This window comes from Penicillium subrubescens, assembly GCF_028828155.1.
Source record: "Penicillium subrubescens strain IBT 31985 chromosome Unknown utg000002l_segment0_segment0, whole genome shotgun sequence".
Lineage (NCBI taxonomy): Eukaryota > Fungi > Ascomycota > Eurotiomycetes > Eurotiales > Aspergillaceae > Penicillium > Penicillium subrubescens.
The window spans coordinates 3,358,261-3,377,325 of record NW_026643152.1 but is presented as its reverse complement, the minus strand read 5'-3'; the positions used below and the strand labels follow the sequence as shown (position 1 = coordinate 3,377,325).

The following is a 19,065-nucleotide window of genomic DNA, read 5'->3' as shown; positions in this document are numbered from 1 at the left end:
TTGCCCAGAAGCAAAATGGCCAATACCCGCCAATGCCGACCTTTTCGGCAACTATCCCTTTGGGAGCGGACAACCTTGCAGATTGCGTAACTCACGATCCCATTAAAGCCCGGGCTAAGCCCAAACGGCAAAGCTCCTGCGACTCGAAAGAGGCACCTTATGTATGTATCCAACCGTTTTACAGTCAAGATTCATTTATAAATACTATATCACGTGAATAAGCCTTAATTTATCGATATACTTAGGGATGCCTTTGATGGTGGACAGAAACAAGTCGAGTCTTGTTACTCTGCTCTTGACACGCTTTGTAGAATGGACGGCCTCTGTTCAATTTAGCACAAAGAAAACGGTCGGTTCCAGGACGGCACCAAGGAATCTAGCAAAAAACCTAAGACTCAGGGTTCGAGACTCTAAATGACTTTGAAGCAAGCCCTTTCGAAGTATTGAGTCCTCGTACACAACGGCCCCGCATCAAGATGCTTCTGGGGGTGCCATTTGCCCTAGGAGCTTCTACAATCCGCACAGGCAAAATCCAACACCCATACCGCACCAACCATGTAGATAAACCTATATTTCCGGTACCCATTATTAGGGCAGAACTTGCAAAGACAACATCAAGATTGCCATTCTGGCCGTAGCTGATATCATTCGTGACGCCTATGAAACAAGCAAATAGGGTTCCACTCTCTGTTCTTGCAAATCTCTTTCCAGGACCCCCGAAATCTCGATTACATGGATGTTCCCAGTGTGGGATCCCCTTCTTTGAAGCCTGCCCAAATTACCATTTCCATTTTGTGGTGTCCCGATCCCATCCCTCTTTGAGCCATGCACGGGAGTTCGGCTCGACGAGCCCAAAAAATGCTAGTCGTTTGGTCATGTCAAGAGGGGGAGGTTCGGTTTGGGCCGTGGATACGATGTTGCGGCGGCGAAATCCGATGAAGTAACTAAGGACTGTTAGTACTAGTACTAGCTTGTATAAGCAATTCCTGGCATATGTTGCTTTGTTTCGTTCAGTAAGAGAAATGTGCTTCAACGTACAGGGTTTTCGAATTCTTGTCCCATACCAAGCTACTAAGCGCGGAGGTGTCAGGGAAATACCCGATTCCCCTGATTGCCCTAGGATTTAGGTTAGTTATAAACGTAGAGAAAGGAGGGTAGGTACTTACTGGAGGTTCTTCTCGAAGTATTGCCGGATTTCTTCTCTCTCGGCATTATCCAAGGCCCAGAACTCGTTCGACCCATCCTTATTGCCGAGGCGTACTCCTGGTACCTTCTCCCATACTAGGTAGACTGCGAATCCTCCCGGGACTGGACCCCGATTATCCTGCGTTGAGACTTTATACCCGAGGAGCTTCGGAGTGCATCCTATGTCTTGGGCAGTAAGGTCCTGGTAGGCAAGGAGCTCTCTCGGGATGAGTGTGGCAGCCTGGGTAGCCCTCGTATCCGCGTCGTCTATCTCAGTTCCACTGTAAGGGACTTGGAGATAGATTCGCATAAAAGCGAAGGTTGAAGGGTTCTTCGGGTTACAACATAGGAGCTTGGTGACAGCGAAAGAGAGGCGTTCACCACGGCGGTACTCGGCTTCGGTAAGTTGCCAGTCCTCTTCACTTAGCTTTTGGACGATTTGCCATCGCGAAGGAACGGGCTGGTCGAAGTTGATAATAGTACCAGGGTCGATGCCTTTCCGGAACCAGGGAGGCATGATGGAAGCGAAGAGAGCGTAGATAAGAAGGTTGATCAATGATGACGACGTGTGGGGATAGATGATTTAAGTTTGATAGCCTCCGAAGCAGTGGTGGGATTAGGAAAGTGGAGTGTCGATGATGGAGAAACCGAAGGATTGGAAGAGGAGAAGAGAGGAGAAATGGAGAGCTGAATCAACCAACGGTTGGTGGGGAGACGTAGATAGTCCGCGGTCAGGTGGCCCCACATGAGGCTAAACGGACCACTACTGCATCGTGTCAGCCAGTAGGTGTCATTAGCGCATCAGCATGGTACCAAGTGCGAAATGTTACTAGATTTTGTATTCGAATTATATTCAGGATAATGACGACACTCTTACTGCTCCCTGCGGTATCATAACACTGATACTTTCCGGTTATAAGAGTGGACTTGGTGGTTCTGCCTGGCCTTTTCTCGCTCCAGCAGTCTAGTCGATCATATCTTGTGTCTCTCCTCCTTTTTAGCTATTTTCTCTCGTCAGGTTACGAGTCCATTTGCGCGAGACCATGAGATCTAACACATATAGCAATCGTGTGTCTGGGGGTTTGCAGCACCAAGGCAACCTTCCTCGCCTACCTGGCACTGATAGGCCTCTCGCATCAACAGGCCACTCACACATCCATCGAACACAATTAGCTACCACACGTCAGCATGTGCCATTCCTTTGATCCTCGTCCCTTTCACACGGTTAGTCGGCCCCTGTCGTTTACCCAACCTTACGGTTACCAGGAATATCATTCCCGCTCGCACTACATCCGCACTCTGTCGCCTATCATAGCTTCGGACCCCTCTTCCTCAGGCGGCCCTCGATGCTAATTCTGCTTCGCAGAGACATCTCCGTTGAGATGAGAACTCCTGCGTTCGGCCATTTCCGTCGACCCGCCGACCATCTCTGCTCTTCGTCGACCTGGACAGCGGAACCAAGCAGTTTAGATTCCCTCCAGGAAGAAAGCCAAACAACTGTATCCTGTGGCTGGGCTTGAGCTGAGCTCGGTCTCTCAAGGTCTCACCACCAGCGAACCGTCTCCCAATCTTGGTGGTATATTACCGCCCACATCTCCTGTTGTGAGCTCGATGCTTCTTCCCTGCGCAAATTCAATCAGGTTCATTCCGGGATTTCTCTGTAACACATGCTACTCCTCTGCTTGCTCATAAATCTCGCCCTCGGACAACTCACTGGCCTTCAAAGCCCCCGGAGCAGGCATCGTGCCTTGAGCAATCCCTAGGGCTTTCCTTGCCGATGCTCATTGCCAAATACGCCCTCGTAGTCCTTATAAACCGGTTAACATATCTACTTGTCGGTTACATTTACCTATCGGATACATTTACCATTCCAGGCCAATAAATCCGGCGATTATTTTACAAATTGGACACAAGCGGTCGTTGATCTCCTTCCGTATCCCACCCCAGCATTATTAACCCAGGGCCCGATTTTCTGGATAACCACTATTAAGAGCTAGGAGGCCCTTCGTCCTTTACATACATTACATATCCATCTCATGCCCGTATCAATAAAATCTACTCCTAACACTCCTCCAGTCGTGGTTTTCACCCCTATAGCAAGATCAAAGGCTCTGTGGCCGCAACCGTGTGAAGTCGTTAGGCCCGTAGGGCCTGGAGGGTATTCTCCAAGCCCCTGAATTAGCCAAGGAGCCTCTTACTTCTCTGAATGTTGACGGTGTATATCGCATAATCCCCATTACTCAGGATTCTCCGGAATGCAGCTAGCGTAGGCCGAGTTCTCCCAACTCTACTTTCAATACCAGTAGGCTCTCGACCCTAGGATAGCCTTACGGCAGATCAATAAAAACCTCCATCCGTCCCTGAGGGCGCTCACTACTGCTTATTTAGCTCATATCCCCGGCGGCCCACCTGATTTGGACCAGGCTGTTAGAATAAGGCGATATCAGATCAAGGTCAGGTTGGGCCAAGTTCATTGACCTGAGCTTGTTTCCGTTCTGTCACGCGCCTTATCGTCGCCTGTTTGTCTACAAATAGCGTCAAGTCACCCCAGCATTTTTCGTAGCAATCTGGTCGTGGGTAACGTCAGGGTGGGTTCTGGATTGGGGGTCCTTGGTTTGTTTCGTGGTCAATCTAGCTAGATTGAGCCGTTGGTGTATGTTACCATCAGATATTCTTTAATTCAGAATCAGTGAGCTCGGCTGTGGGGAATTGAAGACTATAGGGCTCCCTGCACGGCCTCCGTTCATCCACCTCCTTGGGCACTTTGTCGTCCTCGTCCTGCCTGTCCCTCGTTCCTTTCCCCAGTCAACTACAATATCATATATCACCCCTCCCTTCTGGCTAGACTGTCCTCTCTTTATATTGCATATATCGTTAAAATGTGATAGCAAAGAACATGGCGCAGTCTACCCCTACGGAAAAGAAGCAATCAGAAAAGTATAAGTCTTGATATCTCTAGAGATCTTCAAGGAAAGAGGGGACTTAAACAGCAGAGGCCTCTTGTAGGCCAGCAGAAAAACGGCGCGAGGCCGGCGAAATAGGAGGCTACCGAAGCAAAATCTCCATCAAACGCGTGGTGGGAGATACTCAAGCTTTCCTAATAGGAGTAGCACTACCTTTTTTGTGTTGCTTTCTACGCTGTTTTCCAATATAGAAGGCACGCGTGTAGAAGAAGTAGGTGCTCATCCCACTTTGAAAAATACTCTGCACGTACACAACGTCTTTTCATCCCTCTTCGTTACCACGCCATTCTCTCACAAGTCATCTCCAATATCCCAAGGCGATCATAAGGATGGCAAACCTCATATCTTTGAACGCACACGATGCTCTCCTAGAGCCTTTACCGGACCTAAAGGTTAGCGCCAAGCACACCATCAGTTCCGCCTTGCACCCGGTCGATTTTACGGGAGACATGCGGCCGTGGCTTAACTTCCCGGCCGAGGTCCTTAACACTTACAACACTCAGACCTGGAGCCAGCAAGCGATAGATGCCAGGTTTACAGGGCTAAATGCGGCTAGTTCAACCACCGAGGAACATGTTGTCGTTTCCTGCGAGACAGATGTTCAAGGGAGATTTTTGGGGCGCGCAGGTCAAGTTCTCGGCGCCGTGTTCAAGGACCAGCGGCTGGACCTTACGTTCAGCAGCTTCAAAGGCGCCAAGCTGCCGCATGAGGGATATCGCAAGTTTCCCGATTTTGTCGTCATGCATCCATCTGGCGAAGCAAAGGTTGTTGGAGAAGCCAAGGTACCATGGGTACCACAACATTCGTTAAGCGATGCCATTTCTCTCTTTGACTCGCATGCAGAAGAGAATTTTCGGCACCTGCTAGGTAACCCAACACCTCATATCCTATTTTTACCTACTAACACAGGTTTATATATAGGTCAGATTGCAACATACATGCTTGAGACGGAGATCAAGCATGGCTTCCTAACGACATACGACGAAACCGTTTTTCTCCGCAAGGTGGATGTGAACAGACAATGGGTTCTGGAGTACTCTCCTGTGATCTTCAACGATAATCAGGGAAGTTCCATGGGTACGACTGGAGTGTCTCTTTCCCAGTGTCTGTACCACATCGCACTTGTAGGCCTGGGGGATACGTATTTCGGAGTGAATATGGGTACTCGGAATCAAGACTGGACTATAGTCCGGACATGAGCAGATGTTTTTTAAGATATTTTTTGGAACCTAAACCTTCTAGTGTTACTCAAAACATCTATCCCGTGAAAAGGGCATCTAATAATAGCAGAAAAGTTATCTCAGACCCTTTCGACTAGACACAGGCGCACAATAACTAGAAACACAAAAAATTATCAAAGATCTGGTTCTCAATCTTGCCATTTCAATTTAATATGCTAACACAATTATGACGAAGCGGCTACACAAAGGAAGTAGGGGCAACGACCAAAACAGCGAAAAACTCCTGGGTTCGAGCAACTAGAGCAAGAGCAACTAGGAAGAAGAAAATTAAAAGAAGAAAGCAAGAGGACAGACGGCCCAAATAGGCCGCAGCAGGAAACGTTTCAACAAACACTGGTCCTAGCAACGACCACAGAGATATCCGTCAGAGTGAGGGAATCTCTTTCAAGTCACTGAAGATACTCTTAACATCGCCAGCTAGGTACTGCGTGTTACTTACAAGTGAACAGAAATCATGCCAATAAGCGAATATCGATTGATTAATGTATGCTTGTGTCTTCATCCATCTATCGTCCAGGTCAGGCTGAAACCAATCCTAGATCCCTGACGCCGACACCTAGCGGCCACAACCCCGGAGCCGCCGCATAGCCAGAATAACAAAGCATCTAACACAACTGAGACTTTCCCGCCTTCTTAATAGCCGCAAGAGCACCAGCCGGGCCAAACTGAGAGGGGACACCGTTAATCTGATGAGTCGAACTCAGGTTCTTGAAGACAACCATCTGGTAGCAGGTGGCTATGCCTTCGCGAGAGGCAATGACAGACTAGGCGAGAATCATGTCCTATATCTAAGGTATATCAGAATCCAGAAATACAATGGTGTGTATTCCGGATAACATTCGCCCTATACTATCTTTCTCCATACTTGGCCTTGATCGCTTTCATGTTTCTCATCCAGATACGGTACCATATCCAGAGCGTACCAGAGTAGTGAACACCAACGGTGTCAATGCTGTCTCTTTTCAGTGACTGTACTTGCAAAAACAGAAGAGAAGAAGAGAAGAAGAGAATAGAGAGCTAAATCAACAGTTAGAGAGAGGTCCTAGATAGTACGCGGTCAGGTGACCATGTATAAAGCTATTTCACAAAGTTTAGGTTGCCCTTAGGTAGCTGGTCCACGGATCATGAGGGCCTCAGTCGGTAAGAACTGAACTATCAGTATAGCGGCTTAGATCTTACCGACCAATCTGAAATTTTATTATACTAAGGAAGGAGATGTAAATATCAACTGTAGCTGGTAGCATTATTCAAGTTCTTTGCTAGTTTTTAAATATTGTGTTCGAGTATTCTATCTAGCGGGTATATTAACGGTGCCTTCTTCAGGAATAAGAGGCTAGGTGTTATGATATTCAGATTAAGATAGTATTCACATGACACGGAAATGCTGCTTAGTAAAACATGGTGCGCACCAATTGGATACGTTATCAACAAGTCTGAATTGCTATCAAGCCCCTATCTGGCAATTTATGTGGGCATAAAAATGACTAATACATGCGGGTTTACAATATCCCTTCTCCGGGATCCACTGCTGCTTCTGTTCCGACAACATGTTGAGACATTTCATGCTGTATTCTGAAATCAATGGTATCATGAAAATTATTACCAACAGTAAACGCTAAATTCGGAAGGACATGGACTACTCCGGCTTCTTGGCAAAACTTCCCTTCTCAATGGCTGCTTCCATCATGCGGTCGCCGCTTATGACACCCGTGGTGCAGATGATAATCTTGCGCCGCGGCGCCTCCTGAGCAGCGATGAAGCGCAGCGCCGCAATTTCGGTAAACGTGATTCCACCCAAGAAGAACACGTACACAGTCTTTGTGGCAGAGTTTCCGCTAAGCGTCTGCCGAGCTCGAACAGCCTTATCATCACCCTTTTGGACAATGCTGAACGTCGACCCTCGAGCGCTTTTGACCACGTCCTCGAAGCCGAGCCAACCGGGTGATGCCGTGCTCGCATTGTTTATTGATGCCGCTGGTGATCCGCCCTTAAGCAAATAGAGAATATGTGGCTTTTGGAGCACGCATTGAACCAGGCGAACGCTAAGTGGAGCGAAGCCACTGAAAACGTAGGAGATGTCGTTGGGTTCCTTCTCGCTGACTTCCTCAATCACTAGTCTCAGATTCTTTCGCAGATACCCGTAATTGGTTTTTGAGCCGGCCTGCGCGCCGGAGGTCGGGAGGAGCATGGCCGTGGCTGAAGAGCGAGGCTGCAGAAGCTCCATCTTCTCCAGTGCCCAGAAAGTCAGGAGATGCTGGTGGCCATAGGCTTGGACGACCTGTCTTTTGAAGTTCTCCAAGTCTTTAGGACGCAGTCCTCCAGACATGCACGACTCTAGACACAACAAGCGTAGGATGCTTTTCAATGAGACGTCCCGTGAAATGAGCTCTTCGATAGTCTCATGTTGATAGATTGGATCAGCACCGGCGGCGTTGTTCTGTTGCACTTCGAGTATTTTACGGAACGTCTCCGATCGAGTGAGTCGCATAATTTCCTCCGCCAGATTAGCGTGGATTCGAAGGCTCTGGTGCTCCAGTTGGTAAGTTGGTAGTTTATTGACGAACTCGCGGAGTTCATTCGTTGTCTGAGCGGTGTGCCGTGTTTCATATTGATTTTCCAGCCGGCGAGCCACCTTGTTTAGCAGGTCACCCACTATGGCAAAGTTCGCATCTCGCAGTTGACTAAAGAGTTGATCCGATGCGTCAAGCTGTATCTTTCTCTTAAGACCTTGCTTCACCTGCTGCGGTGTTTTAGACGACTCCTGTGGTTGTGGTGCAGATGCTTGTCCCACTATGCTGGTATCGACATCGGCCTGGTTGTGTTTAATGCCCACATATTCGTCAATTAAGCCTTCATATGTAAGTTGCGTGAGAAGGGGTGTTCCAAAGTCCACGTCACGATCGATAATGATCAAGTTCTCTGTATCGGCACTCGGAAGAAGGCCACGAGAAGAGGGATCAGCCAGCCCAGAGCTCTCTTCCGCGTCCAGCTCTTTGCGCATTCGCAACAACAAATCTGCTAGACGGCGCGCATTATCGCCCTTGCCGACAATGCGAGGGAAGTATCCATGCCTCTGTTGGATACCCATGAGCGCCTTGGCGGCATGGAAGATACAGCCAGGGTCCTTATGCTAAGATAACGTTAATGTTGGCCCCAGTCACCGCGGGAAGAGCAAGGAACCTACCAAGTACAGGTCGCCGAATGCATCGTCAAGCTCCAATGATAGCACATCTTGCTCCAGTGGCAAGAAATAGAGCGGGAACTCGGCAATGTTGACATCACCGATAATGCCCGCCTCCTCGAGCACAGCATTGCTTACCAGGGTACGCCGAGGAGCGAAGAAAATAGAGAACTCATGTTCAACGTTTCCATTATTCTGTAGGCGTTTGATTTGCTCTAAAACAGAATGTTAGCCCACACTGATGGCACTCAGTTGAAGTATAACGGAAAACAAAGCGCCAAATGAATGAGCTTAGACTCAATCTAGGGAATTGCTACCATTATATGGACTAGGAAGCTCGTCCACATAATCTCAAGGGTTAGAACCCCACTCCCATACTGATACTCTCGCAATAATCGCTATATCAAGAGGCCAAAACAACATAGAAATAGAATGAGACTGCCTTACCTGCCACTGTCCGCACGTGGTTTGCCTTTTCACCGCGAACCAAAAACACGACATTGCGCTGCGATGAGTCGATATTTGCATTTTCCAGCAAAAAGACGCGGTCTACGCCATACTGTTGGAGTTCGGAGAACTTGACGAACAAGCCGACTGGACCCGCCAGCTCCTGGCTGATAACGAGGTTCTTCTTCCCGCGAGCCTATACGCCATTAGAAGAGACCTCAGAACACGAATGCGGTACTCACGCCTTCAAGAAGAGCCAGCAGATCCTTCCGGGCCTTGTCTTTGCAGTGGTCGGCATCTCCCAGGGGCGCCATTGCTGCGGTGGCTGTGGCAGGCAGCGAACAAGAGCCAAAAATAACCAAAAGTCGCGCGGAGGCGAAGCTGCCCGACTTGGGCCTAGCGCCACCACTCACGCTGAGTCAGCGGTATTTGTCTTGTTAGATGTCTGCCACTTCCCTTGAATTTGGTCCCAATTAGCTGCGTTATTTTGGTCACCGGGTTACACCAGTACCACCTTTCTCGACTGCCTGAAGCTCCCCTGAAGCGCATTTAATTCCTCGTCGAAACTTACTTTTCTCCTCTTCGTCCTCCTCACACAAAAGTACAAGAAGTTACAATCGATTTGTCCTTGCTATTGAATTCTTTTTCACCTGATTCCTCGCCTCAAAACCCACAATCACAGCTCAACATGGGTCTGTTCAAAAAGTCCGGAGACGACGGCGACGATTCTAACCGCCGAGCCCTGTTCGGCTCTCGATCGAAGAGCAAGAGCCCCGCGCAGGCATCCAACCCTTATGCCCAACCCGCTCACATCGACCCTTACACCAAGGCTAAGATCCAGGCTGGTGTTGCGCAACCCCCGGCAGATTACCAGGGCGGCAACGGATCCCCCGCCCCCGCAGGAGGACCCCACGCTATTCCATCCGATAACAAGTACTCGGCGAACCGCTACGGCAACCAGGGCGGATATGGCAGTGATCGTTTCGGCAATGGGAACAACGGCGCTGGCGCTGGCGCTTCGCGCTATGGCTCTGGTGGCTATGGAGGGCTAGGCAGCGCTGATCCCAATGATCCCAGTGCTGGTGATGCTGCTCGTAGTGAACTTTTTGGTGGTGCCAGAGATCGTGCGCAACAGAACCAGGGCAGCGCGCCGCCTCCCTACTCGCCGGGCCAGGAGGGTGGACAAGGGGGTAATTACGGTGGCGGCAGCAATGAGTACAGCATGGCCACCTACCAGGACCGGCAACTCACGGCCGAAGAGGAGGAGGAAGAGAACGTTAATGCCACCAAGCAAGAAATGCGGTTCGTGAAGCAGGGCGATGTGGCATCTACCCGTAATGCCCTTCGCGCTGCTGCAATGGCGGAGGAGACTGGACGTTCGACGCTCGCTCGCCTCGGTGCCCAGGGTGAGATGATTCACGGTGCGGAGAAGAACCTCGACATGGCCGCCGTCGAGGGTCGTTTGGCTCAGGAGAAGGCGCGCGAATTGAAGACACTCAACAAGAGCATGTTCGCCGTGCACGTTTCCAACCCTTTCACCAGTGCCTCACGTCGACGAGAACGTGACGAGCGCACCCTCAACACCCACCGCGAAGAGCGTGACCTCCGCGACGGTACACGTTCTGAAGCCTACCAGACCAATGCACGCATGGAGAAGGTGTTCCGGGACGTTGACCGAGAGGCCAGCAAGCAGGGCAAGGGCAAGAAAGCGAGCGTCACCGAGCGGGCCAAGTATCAATTCGAGGCCGACAGTGAGGACGAGGCGATGGAGGACGAGATCGAGCAAAACCTGGATCTTCTGAGCGGTGCCGCTGGCCGGCTGAACGGTCTTGCCAAGGCCACGGGCCGCGAACTGGATGAGCAAAACAGACATCTGGAGCGTATCACAGGCAAGGTCAGTATTGATATCCGGATCATCCAAACTCATTGCGAACATGACACTAATATTTCTCTGCAGAGCGACTATGTCGACGATCAAATTGCCATGAACCGGGCCAAGCTGGACCGGATTCATTAACTCTGATCTCTAGCGTGTATGGAGCTGGGAAATGCCTGGTGCTGCGCAGCTCGTTAATCATCGTTTCACTTGTGAATTGGCCTGTCATTCATGGATAATCATCACCCCCTCGGCGTTTGGGCTCTCTCTACTTGTTTTCTACTACGGTCTATACCTAAGTAGGGATCTTGACATCTTGACTTGCAATTTAGACTATGGATTTAGTATCATAATTGCGCTCCTTTTTTTTCTTATCTTTCTACTGTATCAATTTTTGAATGGACAAACTATCATAGTCAAGTACTGTGTCATCAACTGGAGTACATCGTTCCTATGTTCCACTACCAATTCTCAAAGCATCAGCCATTTATCTAGGAATGGCACTATGGTGCAGTGCAACCTCACGTTCAAAACACAACTACCGATGCATCAGCTAAGTCTCACTGCAATGCAACGCAGGCTCGATCGTCGAATCCACCGTGTCACCGACCAGAATTAAGCTTAAGCTTAACTTGGCGATCTTCAAGTACAACCAAGATCTACATTCAAGTCTACCAGACTACATTACACACAAGAAATCCATATTTAAAACCATATAAGCGCTCAAATTGCGTATTAGACAAATCTTTACTATAGCGAGTGTATTGGGAAACAAAATTCCACTGACTGGCCCCGGAACCGCAGCGGAAACCAGCCCAAGTTCAGGTTCACCGAAAAACGGACCAAACAACCAAGACAAGAGAAACAAAATGTCAGAGCAAAAAATAACTGAAAAAGGTGCTTGCTTTCGCACCAATGCCACGGGTATCACATGAACACCATGCCGTCCAGCTATTTTGCACAAAACCCCGGTGCGACCATCGAAAACATAGACAAAACCCGGTGGAAAGAGAGGACGAAACGAGAGCCAAGGAAAGAGAGAGAGAGAGAGAGAAAATAGTCAGTGGAAGGAGGGATAAGTATGGAAATGAGAGCACAAGAGAAACATGAAAATGGTAAAAGGTATGATGAATAAATAGGATCTAAACCAAGCAAGATAGATGCAAGGTAGAGAGAGTATTAGAATGTAAATGAGCGCTGGACAGAAGTATCAAGATCCAAGCTGCTGCAACACATCACGGGAGAATAGAATGGTTAAAAAACAATGAAGTGCCCCAAATTCGAAGGCAACTCAGACAAGAAAAACGCATCAAATCATCACAAACCCATTGGTATCGAGAAAAGCACAGGTGACTCCCAGGTCTAGCGAAAGAATAAGAAAGGTAAAAAAGAAAAACGAGCACAAAGGCTCGAGAAAGAAAGGAAGAAGAAAAGGACCAAAAGCAAAAAGACAAGCAACAACCAGGAACGCAAACCAGCCGGTACCTCTATGGTCATAACATGGGAAGTAAAACAAGGAAAAGCATCACAAAAAAAAGGCCTCTCTCCTTTCCCGGAGCAGCCTTGCTTGTATCATGGCCGCGTGAAACCCAAAATCAGAACCGTCCCAGGGGTATATGGTAAATTGATGAAAAGAATCTCCCGACACCCGATCAGGAGATATATCCAGAATGTAAGGAAAAAGGATGAGGTTGAAAGATGAAGAGAGAATAAAAGTCGGAGGTGAGGGGATAAGGGGTAGTCCATGCTGTTGTACAAGGAGATAGTCAGGGCCGAAGGAGTTTTCATCCAACACAGTTGAATGGCCTGCGCGGCGGGACGGTTTCGTTGGGAAGAGGCGGGGGGATTGGGTATCTTGGGAACTGGCGCGTCATTTTCGCGCAGAGATTGGAGAGGCGCTCGTGTATCAAAGGTCGAGCAGAAGGGAAAGTTGGTCATACGGGGAAGCTGTTGAATTTACTCGTCTTCGTCGGGAGAGCCGCCTTCCTTCTCGCCCTTGTGCACCTTCTTGTGTCGGCGCAGGTTGGAAACCACAGAGAAGTGACGTCCACAGCCCTCAACATCACACGCGAATGCTATAACCAATGTGTTAGTATATTTTCGTAATTTTTCCTTCTCAAAGAAGCCGTTCTTCGGTCTCCCGGGTATGAAACTTACGCTTCTCGCCAGTGTGGCTGTACATGTGCGTTTGAAGAGAAGAGGGACGAGTGAATCGCTTATCGCAGACCTTGCACTTGTGCTTCTTCTGCGTGTTGGAGGGCATCTTCGAGCTGAACTGGCTCATCATGGACTGGGGCCCAGGAGGAGCGCTACCAGCAAGAAGGCTGGTAGGCCGGGGAAGGGTGCGCGACTCATAGGACTCGGAAGTAGTCGAGCTGTAGTCCGTGACAGAAGAATCCACAGAACCCACAGAGGCACTGTAGTAAGGATAGTTGCCGCCAGATGAGATGGAAGAAGCGGAGGAGTGAGTAGAAGGGAATCCGTATGAATCGGCGGAGTTGCGTGCCCCGCGAGGCCCGTAGACGTTACGGGGAGTCAAGTCCTGGCTGAGCGCCACCATTCCGCGGCTTGCATCGAGTGCATCACCAAAGGTGGGAGTGGGCGCGGGGGCTTGAGAGGGTCCCACACGGTCACTGTATGGAATGCTAGGTCAGCCACCGAAATCATCCACCATTTCTCGCGGGTAAGCGACTGTCCGATCTGGGGCAGGCGCGCGTGCTAAGCATGGAGGGGGGGGGGGAAGGGTAATTACTCACGAATGCGAGATACGACGAACGTCTTGAGACTGGGAGGGGTGAATTTGAGCGTAGGAGCCTGGCGCATAGCTGCCCGGGGCGAAGTTGTTCATGGGAGGTGCGGTAGTGTATGTGGGGGTCTGCTCAAAGCCGGTCCGGGGAATCTCATGTTGCAAGCCCATTACCTCTGGGCCATAGCCGGTGGTGGTGTAGTTGCTGCCCGGGACGAGCGAGGGTGCTGAGACAGGGACATTGGGGTAGGGCATGGACATGGACATTGCGGCGGAGCGGCCGACTTCCTCGGGCTTGACGACGTTGATGGGCATGTTAGCGCTGTTACCCATGGAAGTCGCGTAGACTGGTGGTGTCGAGTGCGAGGAAGTGTGCGCAGCTGCCCAGGGGTCTGTGAATTGTGGTGGATTGTGATGGTAGACGTTGTCGAAGCTCATGCCGCCATATGGGCGGTTCTGGTTTTCCATGACCATCGTCATTGAGGTTAAGAGCCGCGATGAACGAGTCGATCGCGCGCAAGAGATGAGAAGGTGTGGTAGAACGTGGTGGTGATCACGATAACAGTCGAAGAATTGTCGCTGATCGTGCTGCTGTTTATTCTGCAGATATCTCGTGGATCTGTTCGTGTAGTGGTGTTGATTGAGGGTTGATCGACTTGTATAGTGCAGTGTTGATCCGGGGGAAAGAGTGCAAAGGTTGAGGGAGGAAAAGAGAAATGATAAGCCCGAAGATCAGGGACTTTAATTCTTTTGAATTTTGTAGCCTGTGATTTTTTTTTCTCCCTAGTGAAATTTCGAAGAAAAAGGGAAGTAACGGACAATCCAAGTCGAGTCTGGGGAAAGGGGATCGGCGAAGCTTAAGAAGGGACGGCTATACACAGACAGACACCACTTTTTACATGCGCGCAAGTCTCCAACCAGCACTAGTACTACTCTTGAACAGAGAGTCTCCAAATGGCTCTCCACTCAGAAAATAAAAATAATAATTGGAAGTAAAATCATTAAATCATAAAATCAAAAATGGGTGTGCCACTGACGACGTGCCGTCGGGGCTCGCAGATCGTCGGAAACGCTAATACCGCGGGTCAGTGTAATTAAAATTGGTCCATTTTAGTCATTTTATTATTATTTTTTTTATTTTAGTTTGATGATTTTCCGGGCTTCCCTTTTCTCTCCCGACTCTTAAATTCTTAATTCTTATTTCTTATTCTTATTTCTTATCATGCAGAAAGGAGATTCTGGGAGACTGGGAGGCATTGCTTAGTGCCAAAAGTGGCCCTTTCCAACGGGAACCAGTCCCTCGGTCCCCTCCTGGAATTGCATTCGAGCCGGGAGTTGTTCCATTGGGAGTATCTAAATAGGATTTCGAGCATAATGTAGTGTCCTCCAATATAGGAATAATTCTTTGATTTGTGGAGGAGTTGATCCGTTAAAGAAAGAAAAAGAGATGCAGATACGGAGTACAATACTACATAATCCCTACCTCCCAAGAACTCATACGAAAAATCAAAATGCAGACGGTTTGGGCTGAGGAATGGAAGATCGAGAGAATCTAACATTTAAACGCGGCAGCAAGAATGTGTGCACACGCACGCTTCAACGGAGTTCCCAGGATGGCGTTACTGTACCAGTTACTACAGTAGGAATCTGTCTCTTGAGACTACCTGCCTCTCGGTCTTCGTCCTGCCTCGTTACTCGGCATAGTCTCCATCTAACCAGTCCGACATCTCGTTCTCGTGCCTCGCTGCCATTTACCCGGTTAAGAGAGAACGTGAATGACTATACTAACTACATCCAGGATACTCTCATATAACTAGTTAGTTCGTTTGAACTACTGCCTATAGACCTTGAACACGGGAGGCCGGGATCGGAACTCCCCCTCACAAAGACCCAGCAAATGCAACAGTTATAGGAAAAGGGGGAACTATCATGGGACCCAAGAAGCAGTCGGTGACCCTCGGATATTCTCAAAAGGGGGGAGAGAAGAAGGTGGTTGGTTAGTGGTTGGTTAGTGGTTGGCTGGGTTGAATGGAGGTGGATTTTGGGGAGGGGAGGATGGAAGGCAAGTGGAGGATGAGGGAGGGGGACGGTACGGGGAGCACAACTAGGAGAGAAACTGCCCAAACTGCCAGTATGAAGACCATTTGTTAAGGGAATGTGTCCAGCACAGACTAAAAACTGGGCTACCGATGAGTGGTCCATCTGTGCCGTGTCTGAGAGGCAGCTAAACTGCAAATGGAGTCAGGGCCAAAAAAGAAAAGAAAAAAGGTGGGAAAAAAAGAAAAGAAAAGAAAAAAGACGTAAAAAGAAAAAGGGACGCCAAGAAATAACCTCACGATGCAGCGACCAAGGTTCGCCCTGAGAGAGCGTGTTTCAAAGTAGCGGGGAAAAAAAAGTCCAGTGGCAGACCTCAGTGATACGTCAAAGGGTACACCCGCGCCCGTGGGGGGTTATTAGTAGAGTAGAAATACTGTAGAATAGGATGAATCATGACTATACAATAATCTACTATTACAAGATGAACAACACAAGAATCAATACAAGTTCAATATCTATACTATTTGTGATTTGAATTTAGTACACATCTCATTTTCAAGGGAGCAAGTTCAAGCTTGAATTGAAGGACTGTCCCCCTTCTCTTTGGGCCATGGCTTTCAGGCAAACCCAAATGTGGGAGGGGCCCACGGGGACAAGTTTAGATCTCTGCTGATTGGTTCAAATACTGGGACACTCCCAGGGAGGCAAAGAGGGAAAAAGGAATAAAGGAATTAAAAAGGAAAAGAAAAAGCGGAAGAGTGAGGGCCCATCCCTGACACCAGATTGTGACGATTCACACGCAGGGCTTTCAGCCATGTATGTGGGATGAAGAGAGGGGGAGCCTTTGACACGGGCCATAGATGGTTAGCGTGTGAGGCGACCTTGCTTCGAAAAATAAAAAGACTCGAATTCAAATAATAATACATGGAGAAATCAACATTTAAACATCCTCTATCCAATACCCAATAGCCTTTTCAATGATGTCGATAGTTCTTCCCGATAGTACGGGTTGGACGGAGTAGTTAGGAATGAAATTACAGCATGATATCAATTTCAATAGCTTGAACACATTATTGACGACATTCTACGACGGTCGGACCTTGACTATTATTCCTGTGCTCCATTCTCCTTCTGTGTCCTGACGGGCTGGGGTCTCCTTCTCGAGGAATTTACGGGAACAAAAATGCGCACGATGACGACGTTGACACCCCACGCGCGCCTTGGTAGTGCTGAGCTATGATTCGACTAGAGATGATATGGTTCATTGCTACACATAATCCTCAACCTTTTTGAAATCTTGCTTCTTATGGTACAATTATCTATCTAAATTATGTACTGCAGTAACCTAGTGAAAGCCACAGTATGTCCAGTACGAAGTACGTAGGACGGGGTACAGCTAAGCAAGGAGTACCAACTGTATGCCACAGAGCCACCAACGGAAGAAATAGGACGTCTTGTATATTCACATGGCATCAACAGTAGTTCTCATATACAGCAGTTACCGAAGAGACCTCCAACGTGTGGAGGATGTACAGTGCGCCACTCCGCAGTCCACACACCACTGCCGTCGGACTCGCTCCGGATTTGCCCCGGCGCATCTCTCATCAGCACACACAATACGGAGTATACTCAAGAGTTCTATGCACTTGCAGACCTGAGACTGAACCCAGCCATCGATTACCTCGTAACACATTCACACTAACTGGTCCTAAAAGAAGATACGAAGTAGTACCGGCACAGATCACCTTACTCGTGCAATGACGATATATCGGATATTTCGCCTGCAGGACATGACTCCTGTTCTCAGCATGCGCAGATTTGCCGACCGGGGGGGGGGGGGGGGGGGGGGGGGGCCATGCTCTGTATCACTCGAGAAAAGGGTCCCAACCCCCGAGGAAACCGTGCGACGGGGAAAAGGGAGGGAACCGGGGGGGTTACAGTATTTGCAAGGAAAAAGGCAAAGGGCTAAAAAGGCAAAGCAACACACTCTCTGTACGAAGATGAGAACTATTTTCATTCCAGACCTCGTATTGTTCGCCATTTTGCCGATTTCACACATCACCGTACCTTCCTAATGTGCCTGTTCCTGCAAGCCATCGCCGCCTCGTCCCCATCCTACTTCTTCCGTAACTCCATTCACTACTTGACCACCACACCCGGGCACACCAACTCCTCCCAGCAGTGCAAGCACGGCTGTCGCCAGTTGGACAACGACGTCAGAGCGCGGACCAGCACATCCCGCCATGGGGGGGGGCATTAGCGGCGCGGCTCCTGCAATAGCGCGGCAGATGTGACCGCTATCCACAGATCCAGAGGATCGGACTTGTCACATCTGGACCGAGTTTGTCCGTAGATTTAGTCAATATTACTAAGATTTTATAGTATGATAGAGTAATATACTATGTTATAGTACTAGTTCGTCGTCCAGGGCTCATAGTTCATAGAAAATAAAAATTATACTCCATAGTCTCGTCTCCTAATCTATCTTACTTGGTACTCGGGAATAGTCCCAAGGTGCAACCGTGCAAGCCGCCAAAGAGGATTCCCAACTGGCGCCGTTCCTCAGAAAGTGGAGCATCATCTTATTTTCGCCCGTGGCAAATGAACCACAGTGGGCAAGCAAATAACTAGTAAGAGTTCTTTGCCAAGGTCCCCGATCCCCCCAAGTGCCAGATCCCCGAAAAGTTACAGATGGAGTCAATCCATCAGCGACGTTCCCGAGTGTATGGTTCAAGAGAGCGACCAGACATGACACTAAACAAGACGGAGCAAACACTAACCACCAAGTTAGTGACTGCCTCATCCATACAGAAACAGAATTGAATGCCTTGTTCTCCATCCCAATTTCCTTCCAATAACGCCAAGCTTCGTGATCACAAGGATGATCTGAGGAGGCAGCCGAGGGAGGCTGAAGAAACTAACGAACTAATTCACTCGAATCACTAACTACTACTAACGACTTGGTAACAAGCCCCATTATTATGTCCCGGGTTTGTTAAACTTTGAATACACGCTCGAGGCGCTTTATCCCGCCAGAATGGATGGAGTCGTTCACATTCAAATTTCCTTAATTTTTTTTGCACCACTAAAGTGGTTGGTTCAGTGAACTAGTTAACAGTAGTTTAGCTTGTCGTGGTTTGCCGATGGAGTAGTTATATCCCGTGATCACTACCCTAAACCAGCCCAACTCAAACTTCCAGCCAATAACCTTCCTTATGATACGGCGGATCATTTTGGCGTCCTCCCTCTAAAGGGGGAGAAAAGGGGGGAGGAACAAGCAAGCCACCGCCACTGCGGAGAGCTTGTCGGAAATCACCCTCGATCCCGGAACCATGGGCGTTGCAGTGAAACTCTCTGTTCAAACTTCACTGTGTCCAATAGAACTTCTA

The 19,065-nt window shown here is 49.0% G+C and overlaps 6 protein-coding genes across 6 annotated transcripts; 3 read left to right on the top strand and 3 right to left on the bottom strand.

Moving 5' to 3' along the window:
• Positions 1–778: 778 nt before the first annotated feature.
• On the bottom strand, positions 779–1,702 carry N7473_002591 (uncharacterized protein; the record flags this gene model as incomplete). Its single annotated transcript, XM_057148531.1, has 3 exons — positions 779–944; positions 1,039–1,116; positions 1,167–1,702. The coding sequence occupies 3 exons, from the start codon at positions 1,700–1,702 to the stop codon at positions 779–781; spliced, it is 780 nt and encodes a 259-aa protein (XP_057012185.1).
• Positions 1,703–4,477: 2,775 nt separating this feature from the next.
• N7473_002590 (uncharacterized protein) lies at positions 4,478–5,347 on the top strand (the record flags this gene model as incomplete). The annotated part of the gene is made up of 1 exon (XM_057148530.1): positions 4,478–5,347. One exon carries the CDS (start codon positions 4,478–4,480, stop codon positions 5,345–5,347), a length of 870 nt encoding a protein of 289 aa, XP_057012184.1.
• Positions 5,348–7,025: 1,678 nt separating this feature from the next.
• N7473_002589 (Sec1 family protein) lies at positions 7,026–9,331 on the bottom strand (the record flags this gene model as incomplete). The annotated part of the gene is made up of 4 exons (XM_057148529.1): positions 7,026–8,519; positions 8,574–8,785; positions 9,018–9,213; positions 9,260–9,331. The coding sequence occupies 4 exons, from the start codon at positions 9,329–9,331 to the stop codon at positions 7,026–7,028; spliced, it is 1,974 nt and encodes a 657-aa protein (XP_057012183.1).
• A 374-nt stretch (positions 9,332–9,705) lies between these two features.
• Positions 9,706–11,034, top strand: N7473_002588 (putative plasma membrane SNARE protein (Sec9); the record flags this gene model as incomplete). The annotated part of the gene is made up of 1 exon (XM_057148528.1): positions 9,706–11,034. One exon carries the CDS (start codon positions 9,706–9,708, stop codon positions 11,032–11,034), a length of 1,329 nt encoding a protein of 442 aa, XP_057012182.1.
• Positions 11,035–11,614: 580 nt separating this feature from the next.
• N7473_002587 (C2H2-type zinc finger protein) lies at positions 11,615–14,466 on the bottom strand. Its single transcript, XM_057148527.1, has 3 exons — positions 13,650–14,466; positions 13,051–13,526; positions 11,615–12,968 (listed from the first exon to the last, which is right to left on the bottom strand). The coding sequence occupies exons 1-3, from the start codon at positions 14,117–14,119 to the stop codon at positions 12,850–12,852; spliced, it is 1,065 nt and encodes a 354-aa protein (XP_057012181.1). The 5' UTR covers positions 14,120–14,466; the 3' UTR covers positions 11,615–12,849.
• A 3,284-nt stretch (positions 14,467–17,750) lies between these two features.
• N7473_002586 (uncharacterized protein) lies at positions 17,751–17,936 on the top strand (the record flags this gene model as incomplete). Its single annotated transcript, XM_057148526.1, has 1 exon — positions 17,751–17,936. One exon carries the CDS (start codon positions 17,751–17,753, stop codon positions 17,934–17,936), a length of 186 nt encoding a protein of 61 aa, XP_057012180.1.
• Positions 17,937–19,065: the final 1,129 nt, after the last annotated feature.

Coding starts and splice junctions, on each gene's coding strand:
- N7473_002587 (XM_057148527.1), bottom strand. CDS start 14,119: ATGACGATGGTCATGGAAAACCAGAACCGCCCATATGGCGGCATGAGC. Junction 13,527..13,649: donor GTTCGTCGTATCTCGCATTC/GTGAGTAATTAC, acceptor CATTCCATACAG/TGACCGTGTGGGACCCTCTC. Junction 12,969..13,050: donor CAGCCACACTGGCGAGAAGC/GTAAGTTTCATA, acceptor CATTGGTTATAG/CATTCGCGTGTGATGTTGAG.